Source organism: Erpetoichthys calabaricus, chromosome 17, assembly GCF_900747795.2.
Source record: "Erpetoichthys calabaricus chromosome 17, fErpCal1.3, whole genome shotgun sequence".
Lineage (NCBI taxonomy): Eukaryota > Metazoa > Chordata > Cladistia > Polypteriformes > Polypteridae > Erpetoichthys > Erpetoichthys calabaricus.
The window spans coordinates 9,457,148-9,483,035 of NC_041410.2; the positions used below are offsets into that span (position 1 = coordinate 9,457,148).

Genomic DNA, 25,888 nt, shown 5'->3' on the forward strand with positions numbered 1-25,888 from the left:
TCAAACCCCGAGTATTAGTCTGCACACCTGTTCACTCTTCAAGAATAATATCCAAGACACACCACGGATGCCTGTCAAACAGTAACTCAAATGGACTTAAGCCGGTAGAAGCCTGAAGGGATTCTCAAAACCGCGAACATGATAATAACAACACAGAGTCCCAGGATGTCGGGTCATCATGAGCCAGACGCCTGATCATCTGCTTTAAAGTCTTGTTAAATCACTCTGTTAGAACTTTTGTCTGAGGATGGTAAACCGTAGTGCTCAATTTCTTAATAGCAAGACAATCACATAACTGTTTCATTACCCGGGAAGTAACGGGCAAAAATTTGGTCAGTTAAAATTTCTCGAGATATGATCTCACAATGGAGCCTTTGCAACAGTTGGCGAGTTGGCCTTCCGCAGAGTAGCCACTTCAGGATTCCATATTGTATAATCGACCAGCACGAGTATATACTGATCCATATTACTAACCGAGAATGCTAAACCGGATGATGGACGCAGGCACATCCGGCAATGGGCCGTAGCTGCAAAAAGACGTACTGCGCAGGCTCCATATTACTAACCGAGAATGCTAAACCGGATGATGGACGCAGGCACATCCGGCAATGGGCCGTAGCTGCAAAAAGATGTACTGCGCAGGCACAAAAAGAGTCCGCGAGAGTCGGCTGAGGAGCCGAGAAAGGCGGACAAAAGAGAAGAACAGACGAGCGCACAACAGCAAGGCACGACCACACCCCCCCACACCCTACAGGCACGGGACGGGACACACACCAAGAGGGGGATTCAACAAGCCCATGGAAGACAAAAAAAAGAACACAAAACTGCCCCACAGACCCTACAAGCAAGGGACAGGACACACACAAAGAGGGGGATTCAAACAAGACACAGGAACACAAAAAGAAAGAAGACGCTCGCGCAACAACAATCCCCCCCCCAAATCAATAAGAAGTGACACCCAAAGCCACATATTTAAAGGAAACGTCCATATTAAACATACGTCATCTCAAAACCTTCACACTAGGCAGCATAGGTGGATCTCATTAAAATAAAGCACTATTAACCGTTCAACTGGAGAAAAGGCTCCATATTAACAGTGAGTGCGATCTTCCTTAATACTTATACATATTTCGCACGCTGAGGAACAAACAAGTCATGCATACACGGTCACGGGTACAAAACGATTCGGATCGGATAACGGGACCAAACACACGAACACGAATGAAACAAAAACAATACACGGCGGCGCATACAACGCGCTTCGGAAAATACGTGAGAAAAAATGTCTCGGATCAAAAAACGCAAAGCTCAAGTAACCCCGTTACAGAGACGTGCCCAAATGAACAGACACATTGAACGTAGACGCATACAGCGCGCGTCTCAAAGTGCTGCATCGAAACAAGCACGATTTCAAAAGAAAGAGCTCGCGTCTCAGACATACAAAAAAGGGAGCAAAGCAACGCGCATATGACCGGCCAGAAAACAAGCAAGCAAGACTCCAAAAGCAGAAAGCTCAACTGACCGACATACAAAAACGGACAAGGCACGATACAAACAATGCACGACATAGAGTGAAACGGACTTTGCGCAAAGCGGAGGCGAATCGATTAAAAATCAAAAATAGCGCGTCACAAATAATGGACATGCAACAACGCGGCACTCAAACACCACAAGCAAAACATGTTAACGGCAGCGAAGGCTACAACGGGCTTCTCACACAGCACAGGCAAATCGATTACAGCTCCAAAACAACACGTCCCAAATACTACACATGCAACAACGCGCCTCTCAAACGGCACAAGCAAAACATACACCAGGAAAATTCATTCGGATTAATGAATGTCATTTGCAATCATTGTCATTCAGTTCACTTCCCTGAAGAAACAACTGGCAATACAAGTAATACATTTACACGTTGTTGTCAAAAGGGTCAAATTAGACTGCCTTCTTTACATTCATATACTGAATATCTACAGAACCTTCTAACTAGCGATGTACCTGAAAGTGAAATCTTTATCAACTGCATTAGATCCTACAAATCGGTATCCACTATGAACATTAACAGTGGCACTGCACGTGACATCCGTCTTGAAAAAATGTTGTTTATTGATGAATGTACAATGGCATGAAGTCACTTACTCAACACCATTCATAAACTTCTACAAACGTTTATGAATAATAATATTCGATTTGGAGGAAAGGTACTTTTATGAGGAGGAGATTTTAGACAGTGATTAGCTATTCTTCCAGATACCATGCACTCAGCTATTGTTCAGTGCACCTTAAAATACGCAGACAATTGGCATTGCTTTCAAAAGATACAGTTAGTAAAAAAGATACGATGTCCAGAACCAGATCATAACAATTGCTTATTACAACTGAGAGATGGTACACTCACCAATACAGATGGACTTCACCCACATATTATTACAATTCCTCAAGCCTTTATCTGCGACGACTTAGTTACAGACAGATTTGGAACAGCAATCTCATTAGACCAAATGCCCCTTTTAACACAACGCACTATATTATGTCCAAAAAATATTAATGTGGAAAACATAAATACCCAAGTCATTCCATTACTTCCTGGAGAGACACAACTCTTTCTAAGCTCTGACAAACTTGACTCTGATCACAACAATAACATCTTCATTGACCTTACAAGTTCTGAGCTGGAATTACCTTTTACACTTAAACGGCGTGTACAAAGAAATTTTCCAATAAACCTTTACACTGTGCCACACACTTTATTGTTTGCTTTCTATTTGCATCATCTACACCTTCACACTATTCTATATCTCATTCATACATCACGCTCTTTGTCATTCCCAACACCAGGGGTTGGCGAGCGAAGCGAGCAGGGGGCGGAGCCCCCTAGTAACCATATAATTGTGACTTTCCACACACATACACTTCCTAGCTCATCTTTTCACAAAAGAGATTTTACTAGTGTATAAGTGATTTTAGTAATTTACAGCATATATACAGTACTGGATAACCAAAGATGTCAAAAATTGCTTATTTCTGTGCCCTTTCTCTTCTAGGTTGTGATGATCACTGGTGATAACCCACTGACAGCATGCCACGTGGCACGAGAACTTCACTTCCTACAAAAGGACCACACTCTGATCCTGCAGGCACCACAAGCTCCAGGTAAGCAATTCCTGTCACTGGTTTTAGATCATGCTGGGAGGAGGAGAGACAGATGCACAACTCCCTGCTATCCCTTCAGCCTGTTTAGTCAATTTCAGTTAGCATACAAGTCTTGTAGGGCAATTCATTTTCAGACATGTTTAATGTTACCAAAAGTGTGGTAATGGACATCTCAAGGAAATGTGAGGCAGGATTTAGTTGTTAAAGCAGATATATTGGACCATTCAGGTTAACATATACTAGCTAACTATAGGGAAAGTCTTTGCAAACAATTGTTTCACCGCCCACCAAAAACCTCCCAACACTTTTGATGTTATTCAAACCTAAGGACTCAATGTTAATTTGCATTTCTTTAAAAAAAGAGAAAAACAGCAAGCATCCTGCCAACTGTCAGACCAGTTTATGACTATCCTCTGTCTTTTTATGTCCAGGCTCACAGTGGGAATGGCAGTCTATTGACTGCACTGTCCAGCTACCTCTCATCCCACCATCTCTGAAGGACCTGGTCCAGCAGTATGATCTGTGTGTCACCGGTGAAGGACTGTCCTGCCTGAAAGCACAGGACTCTGGTTTACTGGCACAACTTATCCCACACATCCAGGTGTTTGCCAGGGTTGCCCCTAAGCAGAAGGTCAGACGCTGATGAATGCTGTTTATTGACTGTTCCTGCATTACCTTGTAAAATGAACTAAGTTGAACGGCCGGCCATGTTCTCTCATTTTGCAGGAGTTTGTAATAACAAGCCTAAAAGGAATGGGATTTGTCACACTCATGTGTGGAGACGGCACCAACGATGTAGGGGCTTTGAAACATGCAGACGTAGGTAGGTCACCTTGTTGTTGAATTACTACTTGATTCAAAACCTTACTGTTAAGACACCTGTGTTGCATTTAGTCTTGAGATGACGTCACTGGAGTTCACCAACTGATCCTTCTAGAAGAATCTGGTGTGGTCGTGTCTATATGAATAGATGGCCGATACTTTATTTGTCCCAAGGAGGGAAATTTAGCTTTTTACAGAAGCTGAAATATGACAGACAAACACACTCAAACACACATTGAAGAATCAACAAAAAAGTGAAAAACAAAAATGGGACATTTTATTATCAGAACGTGCCAGGAATGTTATGAATTGCAATCAATATAGATTCTTTTGTAGACCAGATGTGTCAATGTGACATGTTAACTCTGCAAAAACAGCGATCAGGATTGATGTCAGACATGGGTATGTGCAAAGCATACAATTATTCAACTTAAAATCTTATTTCGAGCACATCTATCTCATTTAAAATTGTCCAATATGTTTCCAGGGCAAGATCCAACCTGCGAACGTTGCAATCAAGCTCCAGCCTCATTGGGTGACATGTTTTGGGTGTGCACCAAATTAACATCATTCTGGACCAAAATCTTTAAATGCTTTTCAGACAGCCTTGGTATCACAATCACTCCTAATCCATTAATGGCCGTGTTTGGTGGGCTCACAGAGGGGCTTAAAGTCGAGAAGGACAAACAAACTGTAATGGCCTTTACTTCACTATTAGCACGTAGACTTATCTTACTCAACTGGAAGAATCCTAACCGACCTCTTTTAAGTCGATGGGTAACTGATGTTTTCTTCTATTTGAAATTGGAAAAAATAAAATTCTCACTTAGAGGATCTGTGCAAAACTTTTTTTAAAACCTGGCAGGATCTAATCAATAACATTTTAGAATAAGCATTTCAATTGGGGAGAAGGACTCCGTTTCCTCTTTACTAGTCTCAAACGTTTTACTCTGGCTGTTGGCCTTCCTCTCTTTTTTATGGGTGGGAGTTGAATTGCATTTTGTTTTGTCAAGTTTGACTTGTTTGTATGGAATGTTACTTGCTTTTAATACATCAATAAAAAAAGACATGGGCCCTTAGAGCAGTTGGGGTAGCAACTCTAACCCACAACAATACCTAGCTGTCTTCAACTGGTGCTGGTATCAAGGTAGAAGGGTTACTATCAGTATAGTGGTGGATTGATTATTGGGAGGGCAGCGAGAGTTGCACAATGGTTAGCACAGTTTCCCATGGGTTCACATCCCACATGTGCTGTCTGTGTGGAGTCTTCATGTTCTCTTCAAGTTTGTGGCATTTTGTCTTCAGTTAGTCGAGTTTCCCTCCAACGCTGGGGGTAAATGAATAATTGGTTATTCAAAGTTGGAATGGGATGAATGTGGATGGGTACTGTAATGGACTGGAGCCCAATGTATGGTCTCCCAGCTTTCACCAAGTACTGCCAAAGTAGGCTCTAAGCTGCAGTGGCCAGGTTTGGGAATGTATGCACATGTCTGACTTCGCTCAAGACAAGAAAGCAGTCCCAGGGAGACATTATGCTGGCATATTGCCATTGGTAAAAAGGAGCTGAAATAATTTGTTGGATGAAAGTCCTCAGTGCTAGCATCATGGCCATCAGTGCAGCAGAAATAGCAAAAGTGAAGTATTCTGTGTCTGCGTGAGATGGAACTTCTTATGACTCAGCACAATCTTTGAGCGCAAACACAATTTGATCAATGTATAAAGCAATAAAAAGACAGTAGGTGAAATGAAGAAATATATATGGAGCATAACCTAATATAACATCCTCAAACCCACTGAATCCCGATTAGGGTCATGGAGGGCCTGAGTCTATTTCTGTAGCATTTGGTGCAAGACGAGAATAAACACAGGGTGGGATGAAAGTCTTTTAACGTTCTCAACCCTGCTTGTTATAATTCGTGGTTATGCATGGCCGACTCTCCTAAATAAAACTTTATTAGTCTCCAGGAGGAAATTTGGATTTTTATTGAAGTTCTTTAAATAAATAAATAGTTGGATGGGTGGATGGATGGATGGATAAATAAATACACACACACACTATGGTTTGAATACACACCAGAATGACTAAAAAGCAAGAAAATTAAAAAGAAAACATCTGACTTGGCTGTCACAGTCACAGTGAGGCACTGTGTGGGCATATTGCTGTTGGTATAAAGGAGCCCCCATAGTGTTGTTTGACACACTTCTGATGAATGATTTGTTGGCTGAAAGTCCTCAGTGTTGGTGTGTCGGAGAGAAGATGTTCAGCATTCTTCAAAATGGCACTCAGTTTTGTTTGCATTCTCTCCTTTGCTGTAACCTCTAGGGCAGGGATGTGCAAAGTCATTCCTGGAGGGCCGCAGTGGCTGCAGGCTTTTGTTCCAACCCAATTGCTTAATAAGAAGCACTAATTGCTCTAGAAACACTTCTGCTTCATTTTAGTTATCTCCCTCGTTAAGATTTTGAACCCTTATTGCTTATTTAAGTCTTAAACAGCTGCATTCTTGGTTTTTAATTGCTCCTTATTAGCAATAAGATGCAAATGACAAAAGAAACCAGCAGTTATCCATTTTGCTTGTTACCCTTTACACCTGTGTGTATTTATCGTGCACTATTTGGTTTAATTAAATACTTGGAAGGAAAGAGAAGAGAAAAAAGTGAAGGACTGAGAATTACCTCTCCGTTTTACACTTCAAAGTATTTGGATGATTTTCTTAGAATGGAAAAAAAAAATCTAGGATATGAGAATGACTTGACATTGCAGAGTTAAAGCACAAACAAGCCATGGAATGAAATTATTGGCAAGGATTGTTTTCTAATTAAACAACTGGGTTGGAATAAAAACCCGCGGCCCTCCAGGAATGGCTTTGCACACCCCTGCTCTAGGGATTTCCAGAGTGCCTCCAATAACAGCTTTCGTTGATTTGGTGGGCCTCTCTTGAAGTGATTTTGCCAGCCCAGCACACCACGGTGCAGAAAATTGACCCACACAGAGTTATAGAAAATGTGAAGGATATCACTTCCCACATTAACAGAACACAGTCTCCTAAGGAAAAAGAGCCAGCCCTGCCCTTTCGTCAGTAGTCCCACTGTGTTCCAAGACCAGTCCAACCTGTCATTGACGTGGACCTCCTCTACATCCACACCGTTCAGTGCTGCAAAAGTCAAATCCAGTTCCTTGGTTTTGCTAATGTTAAGGAGTAGACCTGACACCTCTATTCTGTCTCATCCTCCTTATTAATTCACCACATAAGTGCAGAATTTCTGCAAATGACATAATCGGGTATTATATTTATAGTCTGAGGTATACAGAGTGAAGAGCACAGAGTTGCGTACATCCTTATCAGAAATGCAGATCTTAAGTCTCACAGACTGCACCATCTTCAGAAACAATGCAGGGACCAACCCTGGACAGGGCACCAATCTTCTAACATTACATCTGCCTAATTCAATTAAGACTCTCGGCGGATGCAGCCCATCCCAGTGGGATCAGGCAGGCACAATCCCTGAACCAAATGCATGTCTTATAATTTTCTAAAGCCATCTTAATCCAGTTCAGAGATGCAGAGCCCAGATCCCATCTTGGCAGTATTGGACACAAGGCAGAGCGCCAGTCCATCACAGTTGCATGTGTATAAATCGGAGGAGACATTAAAGTAACTGTGTTAATACCAAAAAAAAAAGTATTCTAAAGCCAGTGGGCGAATTCAATTAGTCTAAATTGTGTTTTTATTTATTTTTTCAAGCAAACAGCTTTATTTCCTAAGGGGCATGTTATTGACTCACTACATTTTTTATGAGGGTTTTAATGAAGATCAGCGCTGAAGCCGAGACGTGGACAGGTAGTTTGTAAAATCGTTGAAGGCATTGATTAAAAAAAAAAAAAAAAAAAAAAAAGATCGACATTTTCCACACTACTCAATTAACTTCAAATATGAGAGTTGTTCAAAAACCAAGAATATAAAGCTAAAAATAATGCAGGAAAAAATGATCAGAATTTATTGTATTTATGCTTAAATGTCGTATTTGATTTACTAGCATAACGTCTCCACGTTGACTTAATCCACTTTGGGGTTGTGAGAGCTTCATCTGGTGGTGCCATTCCTGTGCAGGGTCCACTGAAAATAATCCATGGAGACATTGAGAAAGTGCGGCGTTCATTTGAAAGCACAGAAAATGGCCTAAAACTGCCTTTCTTGTTGTTTGTTTTTAGCTTACGTGTGGGTGAGTGAGTGCTGTCCTATACTGGATAAGTAAGTTACAAGGATGTTACGTTATAGCACAGGGTAGGTAGGCTTTATTATCCCAGAAGGAAATATGACTGGAGCAGGAAAGTTTAAAAAAAACATACAACACTTGTTACAGTAATTCAAGAAAAAAAGCCAAGATGCAATAAATGGCAGTAATTGTTACAGTCAGTATGCACACCTACAGGATTTTTGCAAATAGAGATAATTACATTTAACAGTATACAATGGAAGTTAAGCAAAATGACACCTTTTATTGGCTAACTAGAAAGATTACAATATGCAAGCTTTCGAGGCAACTCAGGCCCCTTCTTCAGGCAAAATGTAATGGATTATTGCATACTGTAATTTTTCTAGTTAGCTAATAAAGGGAGTCATTTTGCTTAAGTTCTCACTACATCCATAATGGCTAACACAGCACTACAGAATTCAGCAGGATCTGTACACCTCCTACAATTCAAAAGGCTTATAGCCCTGGGGACAAAAATAGTTCTTAAATCTGTTTCTCCTTATACTTGGGGACCTAACTCTGCTGCCTGATGGCAACAAATAAAACTTGGGCGGGGACAGAGAGCGTGGCTACTGTCTGACAAAGTCGAGTCAGCCTTCTTTCTAACTTGTTTGTGATACAGCTCAGTGACGATATTGTCAGCCAGAGGTGCTCACAGATAGGTGTGGTCCCACTTTAATGATAAATGCTAGTCCCTCGGTTAGGAGTTCTTGTGCAGATTTTTGCAGGTACAGCAAGTTCAGCCTCAGTCTCTGCCCAGAAAAGATATTTTGCTTAAATGTTATTTACCCATTTTCTTATAGTGGCGGGAGAGAACAATTTTTCATCTCCTGTTTTCATGCAGAAAGAAGTTAAATTTTATGATTCAACAGTCGCAGTAGGGGGCCAACACAGTACGACACCAAACAACTTTAAAACCTCCATGAAAAAAATCTTATGTTACTTGCATCTCATAATCCATATGCAAAGTTACCCAGTTGCTCACAATGTCCAAAATTTGCATTTTCACTAAAACTAGAGGGCTTTTCCCCCTGCTTGCTTCGCTCACCAACCCCCCTGGCCTGCACTACACGCTAGCCTCTTTGCGGTTCTGCCGCTCGTGTATGGGGATGCGGATGTACAATTTAAACAGATTTTTATTTTCATGGGAATTGTTACATATGCATCAATGCACTTATAACTACCCGTGATTGAATTTCGTTTCTTTCTCTCTATTAAATAAAACGACTTTTTCGAATGTTTGGCTCTGTGATTTGTTAATTGTCTTTGCAAAAGCTATTCTCACCAGAAACTGTTAACATTTTAATACAAATGATATATCAAGATCTCCTTTGTTGTCTAATGTTATCTGCGGAAGATGTACTACATTATCTTTCTTGGATACATCCTTCTTTCTACAGTAATTTGTGCATTATAAGATCGGACATTGTTAACGGTTGTAGATTTTCTTCGAGATATTGTAAGTTGTTGTTTTCATCTTCCGCACCATCACCACCAACTGTTTCAGCATAGTCTATTGATACGCATTTAAACAATATGATGTGTAACTAATCAACATTTTTGGCTATAATTCGTTTGACTTCCTCTTTCTCGTTGCTAGGATTGCGCGTGCACTCATTGTTTATGTTGATAACCCTTTGTGATGAAATTTTTCAATAAGATTTCGACATAATACATCTTCAATTGGAAAGTTAAAAGTGAGGAAAACGCTAAAATGTATAAAAGCTGAGAGCGCAGGAAGTGTGTCTGACAAAAGCATTCACTTGAATGAGAGTTGAGAGGACCGTGGTCTTGTTTGAAAATGTTTGAGAGGAGGGCGTCACTTGAACAAATCTCATGGCAAAAGTCTCGTGGGACTTGAAAAAATCTCTCTTCCAAAAGTCTCGTCTCTATTACTCATAGATACTTTTAAATAAACTGCTTCTGGAATGTGCGCTCATGAGCGAGGAAGGAACGCAGATGCACATGTGAGTGAGCGTTTGACCTGAGTTGGTCAGGACTCCTTCTTATTCACTTGGCTGCCTTGACGTTTCACATGCTGTGTGCAGGCGCGGATTCCTTCCGTGTTCATGAGTGTGTGTGCTTTTCAGAAGCGGTTTACTCAAAAATATTTTAGTGAAAAGACATGTTTTGGACGTTGCAGAAAAGAGGTAAGAAAGTTTATGATTCAAGCACTTTGCTTCCTCACAGATCCAGTGCCCTGGGTTCACATCCCCACATTTGTTGTTATCTGTGTGGAGTCTGCATGTTCTCCTCATGTTTGTGGTGTTTTCCTGCAGATAGTTCATTTGCCCTCCCATCACTGGGATAAATTTGCTAGTCAAAGTTGGCCCAGGATGAATGTGGATGGGCCCTGTAATAGACTGGAGTCCTATGTAAGGTCTCCCTCCTTGCACCAAGCACTGTCACATATGTTAGTATCATTATTAAGATGCACCTTTCTCTTTTGCTAGGTGTTGCGCTGTTGGCCAACGCACCCGAGAGAATACCTGAGAGACGGAAGAAAGTGCGGGAAGGACTGAATGATGCCAAACCATCCGTGCTGCCTGGCTCTAGTGGAAACATGAAGCTAAGCTCGCGGGCTGCCAGACAAAGAATGATGTCCCTTCGGGAAGAACAGCTTGCCATGCAAAGGGTAAGATCATTGGCAGGTTGTAGCCTCCTGAAAGAAGTGAAACTGCTAAAGTGTGTCCTCTTGAGCAAATTACTCAGTACTTACACATTATGTGAGAAATGCGCACTGCCGGAGAGCCTATTACCTTGACTAGAAGGTGAAGAAACATAAAAGAAGGAAAGAATGGTAGCTTTAGTCACTGGAAGGCCGTGTTTTCATTACCTTTCTTAATGACTGTTTGCATAAAAATGCAAAAGCACATTATTTGTCCATCTGCCTCAGTAACATCTCTGCTGCCAGCTGACTAATACCATTGAAGTTTTGCACACTTGTTCTTCAAGGAAATTTGGCAAGAAAGTTCCATTTTGATTGCAGTACCTCAAATTCAGTGTGGTGTTGGAATTTTAGAAATTTCAAACGTTTCTATTTGTAGTACTAGGGTGTTGTACTGTGTTAGCCATTATGGATGTAGTGAGAAGTCAACCAAAATGACACCTTTTATTGGCTAACTAAAAAGATAGATAGATAGATAGATACTTTATTAATCCCAAGGGGAAATTCACATACTCCAGCAGCAGCATACTGATAAAGACAATATTAAATTAAAGAGTGATAACAATATGTGATTGTTTTTGCAATATGCATGCTTTCGAGGCAACCCGGACCTCTTCTTCAGGCAAGATGTAATCAATTACCTACCTACATATTGATTATTGTAATGCTATTCTATCTGGCATCCCACAAAAAGTTATCCATCGCTTACAACTTATTCAAAATTCTGCTGCTAGGGTAATAACCCGTTCTAAATCCACTGGACATATTACACTGATTCTCTCTCAACTTCACTGGCTCCCTGTTTACTACCGAAAACAATACGACCTCACTGATCACGTACAGACTTACACTCCATCTCGCTCACTTAGATCCTCATCTGCACCTCTACTTTCTGTACCACACATCAAACTCTGTTCTATGAGAGCTCGAGTGTTCTCTCATAGTGTTCCTCCTCTCATATCCGTCAACTAGACTCAATAACATCGTTTAAAACTGCCCTCAAAACTTATCTCTTCAAACTGGCATACCAATTATGAATGTAACACTGTTACTGCCTGTTATCTTTGTAGGTTTGCTACAACCTCTGTTCCTTATTGCTATGTGATGTTATCGTCCTCTTTGTTTTTACAGTATCTCACAAAAGTGAGTACACCCAGTGCCGGATTAACCAATAGGCACATGTAGCATATGCTACGGGCCCCGCAATTTCGGGGGCCCCCAAATGGTGGACCCAATATTTAATGAAAAAGTGTAGCATTGAAAAACTGGTCTTTAAAAATATTATCTTTACGTTTTTAAACTAAATTTCTTACACAACAAAACTTTAGGGGCCCAACACATAAAATTCACATAAATATTATAAGATTCTTATTATAATCGAGAGTAAAATAATTATTTAGTCCGGTTTGAACTGTTCAGAATCTAAACTTCAGGTGATGCAGACCAAAAGGGCCCCCAAATCTGAAATGTGCTACGGGCCCCCAAAGCTCTTAATCCGGCCCTGAGTACACCCCTCACATTTTTGTAAATATTTTATTCTATCTTTTCATGGGACAACACTGAAGATATGACACTTTGATACAATGTAAAGTAGTCCGTGTACAGCTTCTATCACAGTGTAAATTTGCTGTCCCCTCAAAACAACTCAACACACAGCCATTAATGTCTAAACCACTGGCAACAAAAGTGAGTACACCCCTAAGTGAAAAATGTCCAAATTGTGCCCAAAGTGTCAATATTTTGTGTGGCCACCATTAACTCTGTTGGGCATGGAGTTCACACGAGCTTCACAGGTTGCCACTGGAATCCTCTTCCACTCCTCCATGACAACATCAGGCAGCTTGATGGCTCAGGTCTCCAGGACTCTAAACAAATCCAAATCATAATTATGTGATATCCTCAACTGTTAAATTCTGGTCCGTACTTCTGAAAATGTTTATTTTTATACTGTATTGAGGATTTGTTCTGTTCTGTGTATTGTATTGTATTGACCCCCTTCTTTTTGACACCCACTACACGCCCAACCTACCTGGAAAGGGGTCTCTCTTTGAACTGCCTTTCCCAAGGTTTCTTCCATTTTTTCCCTACAAGGGTTTTTTTGGGAGTTTTTCCTTGTCGTCTTAGAGAGTCAAGGCTGGGGGGCTGTCAAGAGGCAGGGCCTGTTAAAGCTCATTGCGGCATTTCTTGTGTGATTTTGAGCTATACAACAAATACATTGTATTGTGTTGTATTGTACCCTGACTGTAAACTGATTTCTTGATTTTTTTTTACTTAAAATTTTTGATGATTGTGCAAATAATCATTAATGTTTGTATTCTTTATTAAACATCTAGGAACGAATCAGTCAAGTGTTTAAAGACCTAGAGGATGATCAGGTTCAAGTTGTCAAGCTGGGAGATGCGTCGATAGCAGCACCCTTCACCTCCAAACTCTCCTCCATTCAGTGCAGTAAGCTCGTTCTTCCTTTATATGTGGAGTTTTAAACTTTTGGGGTAGCAGGCAGTCCATTTTGAGGTATTCTGGAAACATCATTTAAACATATACCGTGGAGAATTTGATTGGCCAACATTTGGTTAATCTTTTTTGTTCTTCTAGTTTATTACTGACCCTAACCAAAAGTCAGCATTTAACCACAAATTAGGAATACTGAGTAAATGGTTACTTTTATACAAAGCTTTGACAGCCTATTCAACGGTGCAGAGTATTCAGAAACAGTTGTAATGGTGTAAACGATGTGACAGCAGGCTGCTAGGTGGCATATCAAGAGTGTCCTCTCACTTCTACCTTTATGTTGTCTTCTCTCCGACTCTGCGGTCACTTGAAGTTTCAAGTTGAGGTTATTTGTGTGATCTTACGACATGTACGGAGTTTTGGGACAATGGGGGCAGGAGGTTCCCTTTGGGAGTATCGTCCATATATTTAACTTCTCTTCCCTCTCCTTCTATAGCTGCCTGTTCTTTGTTTCATTAGAACCTTTCTGAAAATGAAATGTTGGTTGACAAGGCATGTCGTATCAGAGAGAGCATTCCTTGTCAATGATCTCCCATTTGGTGATGTTTATCTGGACTATTGTACACTAGATTAGGCCTTGAGGGTATATTTGAATCACTTTCTCTGGCCACCCTGGCATCTGTTCTGTTAGGAGTAGAAGACTTGCCTTTGGAGGCAGGAGTCAGGTCATTCACTGGCCTATCCAACAGAGTTGGTTCCACAGGTTCATGGCTTAGGTGCTGATCATCTTTATCTTAGTTGGTACTGTGATCTCCATTTTCTGAAAGCAAGAAGTCATAGTTTTTCCAGGATATTGTTTGATAACTCAAGAAATGCTGTCAAGCAGGAGTGTAGTGTTGCACGTGGCCTTGTAGACCATTAGCTTGGTTTCCTTACTGAATGTCTTGGCAGGTGTTTGTGCAGCTAATATGGTACTGAACTTTTTTTCCTGGTCACTGGCAGCAGAACTATGGAAAGTGGTCAACAGCTTCCAGAGGTTCTCCATAGATGGCAATTGTTAGGGACATTTGGTAGAGGATCTTGATTTTCCCATTGTTGAGTTCTTTAGCATAGTGGGCCAAGTCATCTGCATACTGAAGGTTGATGATTCTTGTCTGAATTGTAGCCTTACATTATTAAAGAGTGAGGAGCTTCCTGCCAAACTGGTATTCAAACTGACAGGGAGAGCTGTCAGAGATTAGAATAACAAAATGACATGTAGGTAAACCGTGAAAAGCATCAATACAAAGACACAGCCATAATTGACTCCTGTTCAGCTGGGGAAGGGATCTGTTTCCATTCTACTGCAAGGAATAGTTAGTCATATTGTCACACACTAGCCACAGGATTGTGATGAATTCCTTTACGTAGAAAAGTAGTAGAACAACTGAGGGTACGTATCACCACATCTCCCTGAAAACCAAGAAGTATTTAAACCTTTGAGATGTTTATGGTGAGCTGCAGATGTCCACATGCCTTTAATTCTAACTTGTCTCTTTGCAGTCTGCCATGTGATCAAGCAGGGTCGCTGTACCCTTGTCACCACTTTGCAGATGTTCAAGATATTGGCACTAAACGCACTCATCCTGGCATACAGCCAAAGCGTCCTGTACTTGGAGGGCGTCAAGTTCAGCGATTTCCAAGCTACACTGCAGGGCCTCCTGCTGGCTGGGTGCTTCCTGTTCATCTCCAGGTCAAAGGTGAGTTTGCTGAGCCCACATTTTTGTACAATGCAATATAAACCCAGATAAAGAACGGGAAGAGTAAAAAGAAAAAATAGCTAGCTGACCGTTGATCTCATTCTGCTTCCACATTACCATTTGCGACAACCTGCCTTCCTAATTTGTTCTGTTCACCTCCATTTTCAGTTGTGGGTTTTAGGAGAAATTCAATATTGCTGTTGATTTAACTACACGATCTTCACAAAATGCAATTTTTAGATTAAGTTTACTTTAGGGGGATAAAACATAACGGAATCTTATTGAACAGGTATCACCTAACAATACATACAGTGTGACTGCCACTGACATTTTTGGCTGTGCTAATTATTATTATTTATTTAGTGCACTGAAAAAGGTGAGGGGTCGGCACTGCTTCATATCTTAGCTAAATTAATCCCCCATATTGTGCCCCTACAAGCGTGGATGACATTCACATGAAATGTCCTTATAGACAACTCCTATTTTCCGTACCCCCTGACCAAAGCCTAACATTTACATGTCCTTGGGGTGTATAGGAAAAGTGGAATATCTGGATAAGACTCACATGGACACAAAGACATCATACAAATATTGCATTTTTTTTTTTAAATAATTGTCATTTTATCTTTAATTTTATTTTATTGACAATACCTTTTCACATTTTCATTGTTTTTCTGTATGTTTTCCTGTGGTAGCCCTTGAGGACACTGTCGAAAGAGCGCCCCCTGCCAAACATCTTTAACTTGTACACGGTACTGACAGTGCTGCTGCAGTTCCTGGTCCATTTCTGCAGCCTGGTTTATCTTTATCGAGGAGCCCAGTCACGCAGCCCTCCCAGGTAACTCATTATGAAATGTTCTTCCTTTTCATGGCGTCTCTCACCTCGGCTTCTTATCTTGTTACAGGTGAACCCTGAGTTGGCTTATCTAATTTTCTTCCTTACTCCGTCGGCTAAGGATAACCGATGATCTCCACTTTATCTGAATTTACCTTTTACAGCAGATTCTGACTATCTCAGATTTAGTCTTGGTGGTCACTTATATATATTATTTTTTTCTGTTGGTGCTTCTTCTGTACCTTCCTTGTGCCTGGCCTTCTCATATCGCCACTTCTCTGTACCTTTTCTCCACAGGAAAGAACAGTTTGTGGACCTTTACAAAGAGTTTGAACCCAGCCTTGTAAACAGCACCGTTTATATCATGTCCATGGCCATGCAGATGGCCACGTTTGCCATCAACTACAAGGTAAAGCCCATTTACAGATACATTTGTGTGCTTCGCTAATTTTCTTTGTGTCATTCAGTGAAAAACACAACCAGTTTCAGCATGTGAACTCTTTTCATTAGTTTTTCAGTACTTTTTTCCTGTACCCATACCACTTTGATGTTGCTCTAGTCTTTATATTTTGTTCATGTCCTTTATTTTAGGGCCACCCGTTCATGGAAAGCCTGCGAGAGAACAAACCTCTCCTTTGGAGCATCGTGGTTTCTGGTCTGGCAATAGTTGGCCTGCTTAGCGGATCATCCCCAGAATTCAATGAGCAGTTTGCTCTTGTAGACATTCCTACTGAGGTAACATTCAGTTTCTGGTTTGTACTTTAAATTGATGAGAAATCACTCAGACCTCAGACGGGTCGTGCATACATTCACTGTACTGCCCATTGTCACAGGACATGAGTTCTATGCCTGACCCAATCATGGAGATGTGGAATGTTTTCATATATTTTAGGATACACTAGCACACAAGGAGCTCTGTCTGGATGGATGGCTAAGTTGCACTGAATCCCCATTAAGACGTGAGCCTGAGTACTCTTATCATCATCATCATCATCATTTTTAAAGTATCAAGCATATACAGATAAGACCATCATATTTTGAACTTAAAACAATGTCTAAGTAATAACCTTGTACATAACAGACAGACAGGAAAGGCACTATATAACTGATGAGATGGATGGATGGATGGGAAGGGTTACGTCAGGATGGGCATCCAGTGTAAAATTTTGCCAAATCAATATGTCGACAACAATACAAATTACATATATATATATATATATATATATATATATATATATATATATATTGTGGGATACAGATATTATTTACACAATATTTACAAATGAAACACACACACAACCCAGTGCCGCAACACCAATCACCCCAAAGTCCAGGCCTCACAATGTCTCTTCTCTCTTCTCAGGTCCGCCTCCACTCCTCTCCTCCTGAGCTCCGTCCTTTTCCACCTGACTCCAGCCATCGAATGGAGGGAGGCTGCCCCTTTTATACACACCCAGATGTGCTCCAAGTGCCTCCCAATTAGCTTCCGCTGACACTCCTCAGTGTGGCGGAAGTACTGGCTGCGTACCCGGAAGCACTCCGGGTGTCCTTGGTCTTCTTCCCCCCCAGCACTTCCGGGTGTGGTGGAAGTGCTGAGGGTCAGGGCTCCTCAGGCATTGGGGCGCCCCCTGGTGGTGACCACGGGCCCCTATAGGGTTGAGCTTCCAAGCTCAGTTCCTGTGGTCCCCAAAGCCACCAGGGCAGTCGCCCCCTTGTGGTCTGGAGGAGGTGTAAGCCCTCCTTTGGTCCTTCTGGGCGTCCCAGCTGGATACCACCCCCAGCCGCTTGCCACAATATATATATATATATATATATATATATATATATATATATATATATATATATATACACACTAGGCTCACCCGCCTTTTAAGGCGACTGACTTTTATCCTCAATTTGTGTGCGCTCCATGTGTACATCAGGCATGTAAGTGTAGGGAATGAGGACATCAAAGTGCCCATTCATAACATCTCCCAAAAACCTAAGTTTTTTTTATCCCCTCGAGTGCCTGTCCAAAGTCGTACAATGTCAGCCCGAATCTGTACCGCTAAAGACGGAGTTTCATGCACTAAATAAGCTATAGATGAGAATAAGCAAGCACCATCTCCGCTGATATTTACTACGCGGTGAGGCATTTGTACTCCATCAATATTAATTATTTCCAGAGACATAGTTTTGTCTATTTTTCCAGCGCATCGCGCACAAAAGCAAGGGAACGATGGGAGCACCAGAACTCTGCTCACATCACGTCGCTTCGTACCGCAAGCCGCAAGTACTAAGTCTGTGATAAGCGGAACACCGCTACGCTTTGCATTCGCGGGACGGAAGGACAATCCCAACCGCTTTTATATAGTAGATATATACCATATATATATTTATCTGGATTGGTTTTGGCGTGTAGTGTTGTTTTAATTACCATTTGAGTTAGACTTCATCATAGTCATCAAGTGCAATATCATAGATCAAACAACGTGCTAACATCGAGTTCATGTACAAATTGGGGAAATCAGCTTCAGATACGCTACCAGCACTGCGGCAAGTGCCACTTGTGTGTGTGTGTGAGGTTTGAAACCTAATGCATTTCCTTGTTTCTCTTTTCCCAGTTCAAGCTGGTGATTGCTCAGGTGCTGGTGGTTGACTTCATGTTGGCTCTACTGGTGGACAGACTCCTACAGTTCTTGCTAGGCAACGCTAAGCTCAAAGTGCTGTCTTGAGTACTTCTAGCACTTGCCACTGTGAGGGTGGCGGCTGGTGCTTTGACATAAAACTGGAGTGAACTGAGTACTGCTGGAGAGCCGGTGACCATTGCCAACCAACCAACCAACCAACAAACCAGCCAGCCAGCCAGACAGACAACCCCCTCTCCCCTCCCTTCCCATCCACCCCGGGCTCTCGCTCTACTCAAACTGCGCCCCACCTGAGCCTCGCGCCGCTCCAGGCTTTGAATCTGTTTACACTTCAGGACTCGACAAAGAACCCGAGGAGACGGGGTGAATCACGGACAGCCAGGCTGACCACCTAAGGTGAAGATCTCAAGAGAGGGAGGGGAGGAAAACTGTATTTTGGAGGGGGGGTGTGGTGCGCAGCAGCCATTACACTTCTTCAAGCAACAGATGGCATTACTTTGGTTCCTTTCATTACACGGTTTGGACTTTAACTTTCCCATTACCCCTCTTTAATGCTGACATGGAGAACAGTGTCTCAACACTGAACACAAGCAATATCACCATCTGCTTTGGCCAGCGAAGGCATCATTGGGTGAAATTACTCGAGTTTAAATTACTTGTTGCAAATTACGCAGAAAAATATCACTTGGTTAAAAATCCTGCCAGCCCCCAGAGAAGATGATCTGGACAATTTTTAACTAAGCAGAAATTGCTATTTTTTTGGGAGGGAGAGAAGAAATGTATGTATATATGTAAGCATGAGAGTATTATGAGAGCTGCCTTATGTGATAGCATTAAGCCAGACAAGACACTCAAAGTTTGGGATCTGTAAATGCCAGAGACGTACCTGTACAGCTTTTTTGGGTTTTTCTTTTCCCCTCTCCTCCCCGGATAGAGCCGTGTTTGCTGCCTGCAGATGTCCGACTGGTGAATTTGGTTTTTTGTTTTTTCTCTCCTGTGTCCGACGGGGAAGGAATTTTTCTAATGTCAGGATACCGAGAGAGAGACAGAGAAAAAGAAGCAGAGGCCCTGACTCGTCTGTAAGTCCATTTTCACTCATTACAGAATTTTCACTGAAGTTATTTTTTTTTTTTTTGTCTTATGTTAATTTTTATAAATACAGAATTGTAACAAACAATAAGGGGAGAGGACAAAAATATGCTGCTGATGGGAACTGCATTTATTATAAAGGGCTGCCTATTTTGTGAGGGGAAGGGGTGCGTGTTTTTCAGAAAGCATTTCAATTGGACTTTGTGTAGACTGGCAGTTAAGGCGTGCCAGTGCTGAAGCCCAAATGTGTGTGAGCCTCCCGAGTGGCACTGCTGTGAATGGCTTCCTATGTCGCACACACTCCCAACCCCACCCCAGAGCTTATGGCTTTATAAGAATTAAAATTTTTGATGATGTAAGACCGCTACCCCTTTCTCAAGACACAAGAACCAAATGCTTATCAAAGCTTTCCCCCCAAATCCATTTCAATTATTTTTGGTGCCCACAAGGAGAGGTGACCACGGTGGCAGTAGTTTCCCTTCTCCTAAAACGTTTTCCAGTTTATTCAAATTTTGGACCAGAACAGATTGGTGGGCCCACTCCTGCCTTAAATAAAACTCAGTTTTATTCAGCGGACCCCAAATCAGTCGCTAGGATCACCATCACCTCTTTTCTAGGAGTTGGTTTTCGCTCATCTCTGCCCTTCCCATAATGAACTGGCATCTCCACAATCTCCGGTTTTGTGTATTTGCTGTTTGTCTAGCAAGTATAACACGCTTAGTCTTTGAAAAGGGGCGGTGGTGTTAAAACAGAATCGACACGTTGCATTCAGAAGTCAACCTTTGCAACGCGGAGGGCACAGGCAGGATGCTAACCACCGGAAGACCAAACGCCGCAGCATGAGACGTGAAATCAGTGAATGGAAGTATTTATTTGGTTTTGTTTTTTTTGGCCTCCTTTTGTAATAATAATACTCGAGGACGCTGTGAGGTATGGAAGGTGGGGGGGAAGGACACAAGAAGTATTTATTAGATTTGTTAAATAAACAGTGTCTCTAAATTTTGATGCATTTGGACAACGGGTTATGTTGTGTCAATGGTCAAACGTCGTTCCAGGGTTTCAACGTGCCTGGGGTTTTGCGGGCGCCTTTCCCCCCTAGCATCAAGACAGCCTACGACATTGACCTTTTTTGGTGATGCGGGCTTTTCCAAGAATATACAGTCGTGTGAAAAGGTAAGTGCACCCCATGAAATGTTGTTTTATTTTTTGGGTATCATATTTAGACCTATCAAGATGTGATCTTCATTTAAACGATATCGATGGTAAGAAACGCCATGCCACATTTACAGTTAAGGTCCGGAGCTTCCATACACTTGAGGTGAATTCTGTAAAACTCACTTTCTAACCTTTCCACAGATGTTATGTAATTGTACATTTTTCATGTTGTTTTTGTGCAGGGCAAAGTCTTTTTTTTTCCCCAACAATGTTCACAGATCTCGGGAGTATTTTGCTTTTTATTGACCATAACACAATTCCAGTGGGTCGCAAGTTTACATACACTTTGTTAACTGGGCCTTTAAACAGCTTGGAAAATTCCAGAAAATTATGTTAGACCATTAGCGTCTGATTGCCAAGTAGCGTAATTGGAGTCAACATGTGATTGGTTATTAAGGCCTCTCTGCTTGACTTGATGGGAAAAAATCAAAAGAAATCAGCCATGACCTCAAAAAAACCTGTGCATCTCCACAAATGTGGTTCATCCTTGGGAACAATTTCCAAACACCTGAAGGTTCCACGTTCATCTGTAAGACCCAAGTATAAACACCATGGCACCACACAGCCGTTGTACCGTTCAGGAGCGAGACGCATTGTGTCTCCTAGAGAAGAACAGACTTTGGCACGAAAAGTGCAAACAGCAAAGGACCTTGTGAAGATGCTGGAGGACACAGGTAGACAAGTCTCGATATCCACAGTAAAACGAGTCCGACATCGGCATAAGCTGAAAGGCTGCTCGGTGAAGAAGAAGCTACTGCTCCATAAAAAAAGCCAGAGTGCAGTTTGCAGTGACACATGGGGACAAAGATCTGACCTTCCGGAGAAATGTCCTCAAAGATCGAAATGTTTGGCCATAATGACCATCGTTCCGGTTGAAGGAAAAAGGGTGAGGCTTGCAAGTCAAAGAACAAGAGTCAGGCATGGCGGTGGGAGCATCGTGTTGTGGTGGGGCGTTTTGCTGCAGGAGGGGTTAGGGTTAGGATTAGGGTTACTAATTTCTGATCCTGAACAAGCTCCCCAAACACCGCTCTGACGATGGACTTTGACTCACCAAGGAGTAAAAGCTCTGACAGTTGGCCTTGATTCATCTAACACTTTGACGCTCTGCTTATCACACGGGACCCCAACGACGAACACATTTGGTTCAGTGGGTTGATTCACACTGGCAAGTGAAAACAAAAGATTGGGAACTCTGCTCTAAAGATACTCTTTAAATTAAAATCGAATCGTATGACAAAAATGAAGAAACATTTCATGGGGTGTACTTCCTTTTTCACACACCTACACCTGTAAATTCCCAGCGTGTGGAAATGTGTGAACAAACTCGGCTCAGGAATTCCTGGGTCAGCCTACCCAGGAGGTTTTCAGGTTGAGACTCCGTAGAACGTGAAGAATTTCCCACAGTAACTAACGCCTGTGAGAAAAAAGCCAGGAAGCACAGAAGATGCCATGGCGCCCTCGTGTGGGTAACACGCATATTCATGAACATGAACCCGTGGTAAGTGACATGCTTGATCATATCAGGTAGGTAAACTGGTATGCTAACGACGGAGTGACTTTTCAAATAAGAGATCAACAGCCTTTTCAGCTAGAGCGTCGTTCAGGTCCAACCAGTGAAGACCGTGGCGCCCTCTGTTGGCTGGAGGCAGCAGATGTTACCGGAGCATGGTGGAGCTTTCCAGAGCTGTTGAAATACAGAATCCTCCTTCATTATTACATGACTCGTCTGGTTTTCGGTTTCCAGTCCATAGTGTGATTTCTTAATGGATTTTGGAATGTAGCTTGCTAGCTGTGGATTTTGTTCTTGCGGGTTCGTCCATCTGCTATTACAAAAGTGTAACCCATTTCCCTTATCCGTGGTCTGACTTTGCCTATTCGTGGTCATGTGCAGCAGAAGAAAAAATAATTCCAAGAGGCTTGTTGGCACAGCAGTGAACCATATAACAGGTAAGTGATGCCGTTAAGATTTCAGCGGCTGCATGGATCAACCTGTGCCTACCTGGCGCCAAGAAGCGTAGGTAAAGTCATTGCACCCCACTTGTGATGGGGTCTGGTGCTTGCAGCCGTTCACCACTGTAGCCAAAGGTTTTGAGGTTTATTACTGTGATCGGTGAAGTTTATTTCATTGGACCTAAAAACCATGCAGTGACACAAGAGACGTGATCAGGCCCGCTTACAGGGAGAGAGAGAAACTGATACTGCCAAACGCATGGAGAGAAAACAAGTGGGAACGGCCTGGGCAAGTGATTAAAGGCGAGTCGGTGTGCCCAGTGGTCTAAAAATCATTTACTTACTGGGCTGAAGTCTTTATCCAAGGTGACTTGCAACATTTAAGATGCAATTGGTGACACAACCTCAGGGTTTGAAGTCCAAAGCCTTAATCACTACGCCACACTACCTGGGCATCCCCTTGGCCTGTTCCAGCCACTTGGGTCCTTGACAATGAGGATCCTGCAAACCGATCACCCTTGCGTACTCGCACCACATGGCCGTAACCGACGCTCCCTCACAATGCAAGTAATGTGCCTCATTCGGGACTCCATGAGCAACACAAAGTCGAACCAGCGGCACCCAAGGATTCTCCATAGAGGACACAGTGGTGAAGGAGTGCGGTCTTCATCTCCGGTCACTGGATAGCATCCATGTCTCGCAAACAGAGGGCACCAGGACTCTAAAGACTTGGACCTTTGTCCTTTTGCAGATAGCAGGAGCACCACACACCCCTTAATGGTGACCTCATGACCCCCCATGCTCTCCCAATCCGTCTACTGACTTCAAATGAAGAGTCACCAGAGACATGAATGTCGCCGTCAAGGTAAGTAAACCTCTCGCCGAGGTCGACACTCTCCCCGCAGACAGACACACTGCTGATGGCCGTGCCCAAGAGGTCATTAAAGGCCTGGCTCTTTGGTTTTTATCAGGGCACTCACTCAGTCTCTCGAGACCCCCGATCAGTGCCTCCATGGACTCCATGAAGATCACAGTATCGCCAAGATCAGTGAATCTTTCTTCACCAACAGATACCCCACATCCTTGCCCAACACCCAGTCCATACAAGCATTGACCAGAGTAGGAGCAGAACACACCGCTGACAAACCCCAGAATCAACTGGGAAGAATGCAGAGGTTCTGCCCCCACTCTGCACAGCACTCACAGTACCAGGGGACGGGCCGACCATGATACCCAGCAACCTCCCATGGGGACACAAGGCAGCTCAAACCATTTATGAAAATCGACAAAGGCTACGAAGAAACTGCCGATATTTGTGTTTGTACTCCATGAGAACCCTCAGTGCCAGGATGCAGTCGATGGTAGACTTCTTAAGGCATCAATCCAGACTGCTCCGGTCGCTGGTAGGTGAGCAAGTGATCATGGATCCTATTGAGGACAACCCTAGCAAAGGACCTTACCTGGCACTAAGAGCAGTGTTACTGCACTCCAGGCGATCCCCCTTCCCTTTCCAGATAGGGACGACAAGTCTCGTTTTCCAGTCAGTTGGGACGACGTTAGTCTCCTACAGTATCTCACAAAAGTGAGTACACCCCTAAGTGAAAAATGTCCAAATTGTGCCCAACGTGTCAATATTTTGTGTGGCCACCATTAACTCTCTTGGGCATGGAGTTCACACAAGCTTCACAGATTGCCACTGGAATCCTCTTCCACTCCTCCATGACGACATCACGGAGCTGGTGGATGTTAGAGACCTTGCGCTCCTCCACCTTCCCCACAGATACTCAATAGGATTTAGGTCTGGAGACATGCTTGGCCAGTCCAGCACCTTTACCCTCAGTTTCTTTAGCATGGCAGTGGTGGTCTCTGAGGTGTGTTTGGGGTTGTTATCATGTTGGACTACTGCCCAGTGGCCCAGTTTCTGAAGGGAGAGGATCGTGTTCTGCTTCAGTCTATCACAGTACATGTTGGCACTCATGGCTCCCTCAATGAACTGTAGCTCCCCAGTGCCGGCAGCACTCATGCAGCCCCAAACCATGACACTCCCACCGCCATGCTTGACTGTAGGCAAGACACACTTGTCTTTGAACTCCTCACCTGGTTGCCGCCACACACGCTTGACACCATCTGAACCAAATACGTTTATCTTGGTCTCATCAGACCACAGGACATGGTTCCAGTAATCCACGAGTCTGCTTGTCTTCAGCAAACTGTTTGCGGGCTTTCTTGTGCATCATGTTTAGAAGAAGCTTCCTTCTGGGACGACTGCCATGCAGACCAATTTGATGCCGTGTGCGGCAGGTGTGTGGTCTGAACACTGACAGGCTGACCTTTGCAGCAATGCTGGCAGCACTCATATGTCTATTTTCAAAAGACAACCTCTGGATATGACACTGAACACGTGCACTCAACTTCTTTGGTCGACCATGGAGAGGCCTATTCTGAGTGGAACCTGTCCTGTTAAACCTGTCGCTGTATGGTCTTGGACACCGTGCTGCAGCTCAGTTTCAGGGTGATGCCAATCTTCTTATAGCCGAGGCCATCTTTATGTAGAGCAGCAATTCTTTTGTTCAGATCCTCAGAGAGTTCTTTGCCATGAGGTGCCATGTTGAACTTCCAGTGACCAGAGTGAGAGCGATAACAGCAAATTTAACACACCTGAGACCTCGTAATACTAACGAGTCACATGACACCGGGGAGGGAAAATGGCTAATTGGGCACAGTTTGGACATTTTTCACTTAGGGGTGTACTCACTTTTTGTTGTCTGGTTTAGACATTAATGGCTGAGTTATTTTGAGGGGACAGCAAATTTACACTGTGATACAAGCTGTACACGGACTACTTGACATTGGGTCAAAGTGTCATGTCTTCAGTGTTGTCCCATGAAAAGATATCATAAAATATTTACAAAAATGTGAGGGGGGTACTCCCTTTTGTGAGATACTGTAAATGGAAGTAAAGATTGCTTGCAATGCCAGGAGAACAGCCTGCCCACCAACCTGGAGAAGTTCACCCCCCCATATACCACAGATCCCCAGAGCCTTTCCCCCCCTTGGCTGGTTTACCACCTGTGCCATCTCAGTA

At 42.8% G+C, this 25,888-nt stretch overlaps 1 protein-coding gene across 1 annotated transcript in view; it reads left to right on the top strand.

The window, feature by feature from the left end:
• atp13a1 (ATPase 13A1) overlaps nucleotides 1-19,922 on the top strand; it is a 68,434-nt gene extending 48,512 nt beyond the window's left edge. Inside the window, exons 17-26 of the mRNA XM_028823929.2 lie at nucleotides 3,045-3,153; nucleotides 3,585-3,784; nucleotides 3,880-3,976; nucleotides 10,683-10,864; nucleotides 13,231-13,345; nucleotides 14,891-15,087; nucleotides 15,783-15,925; nucleotides 16,220-16,331; nucleotides 16,514-16,657; nucleotides 18,526-19,922. Coding sequence (XP_028679762.2) covers nucleotides 3,045-3,153; nucleotides 3,585-3,784; nucleotides 3,880-3,976; nucleotides 10,683-10,864; nucleotides 13,231-13,345; nucleotides 14,891-15,087; nucleotides 15,783-15,925; nucleotides 16,220-16,331; nucleotides 16,514-16,657; nucleotides 18,526-18,636 — 1,410 coding nt within the window. The 3' untranslated portion in view covers nucleotides 18,637-19,922. The remainder of the gene's footprint in view (nucleotides 1-3,044; nucleotides 3,154-3,584; nucleotides 3,785-3,879; nucleotides 3,977-10,682; nucleotides 10,865-13,230; nucleotides 13,346-14,890; nucleotides 15,088-15,782; nucleotides 15,926-16,219; nucleotides 16,332-16,513; nucleotides 16,658-18,525) is intronic.
• The last annotated feature ends 5,966 nt before the right edge of the window (nucleotides 19,923-25,888 follow it).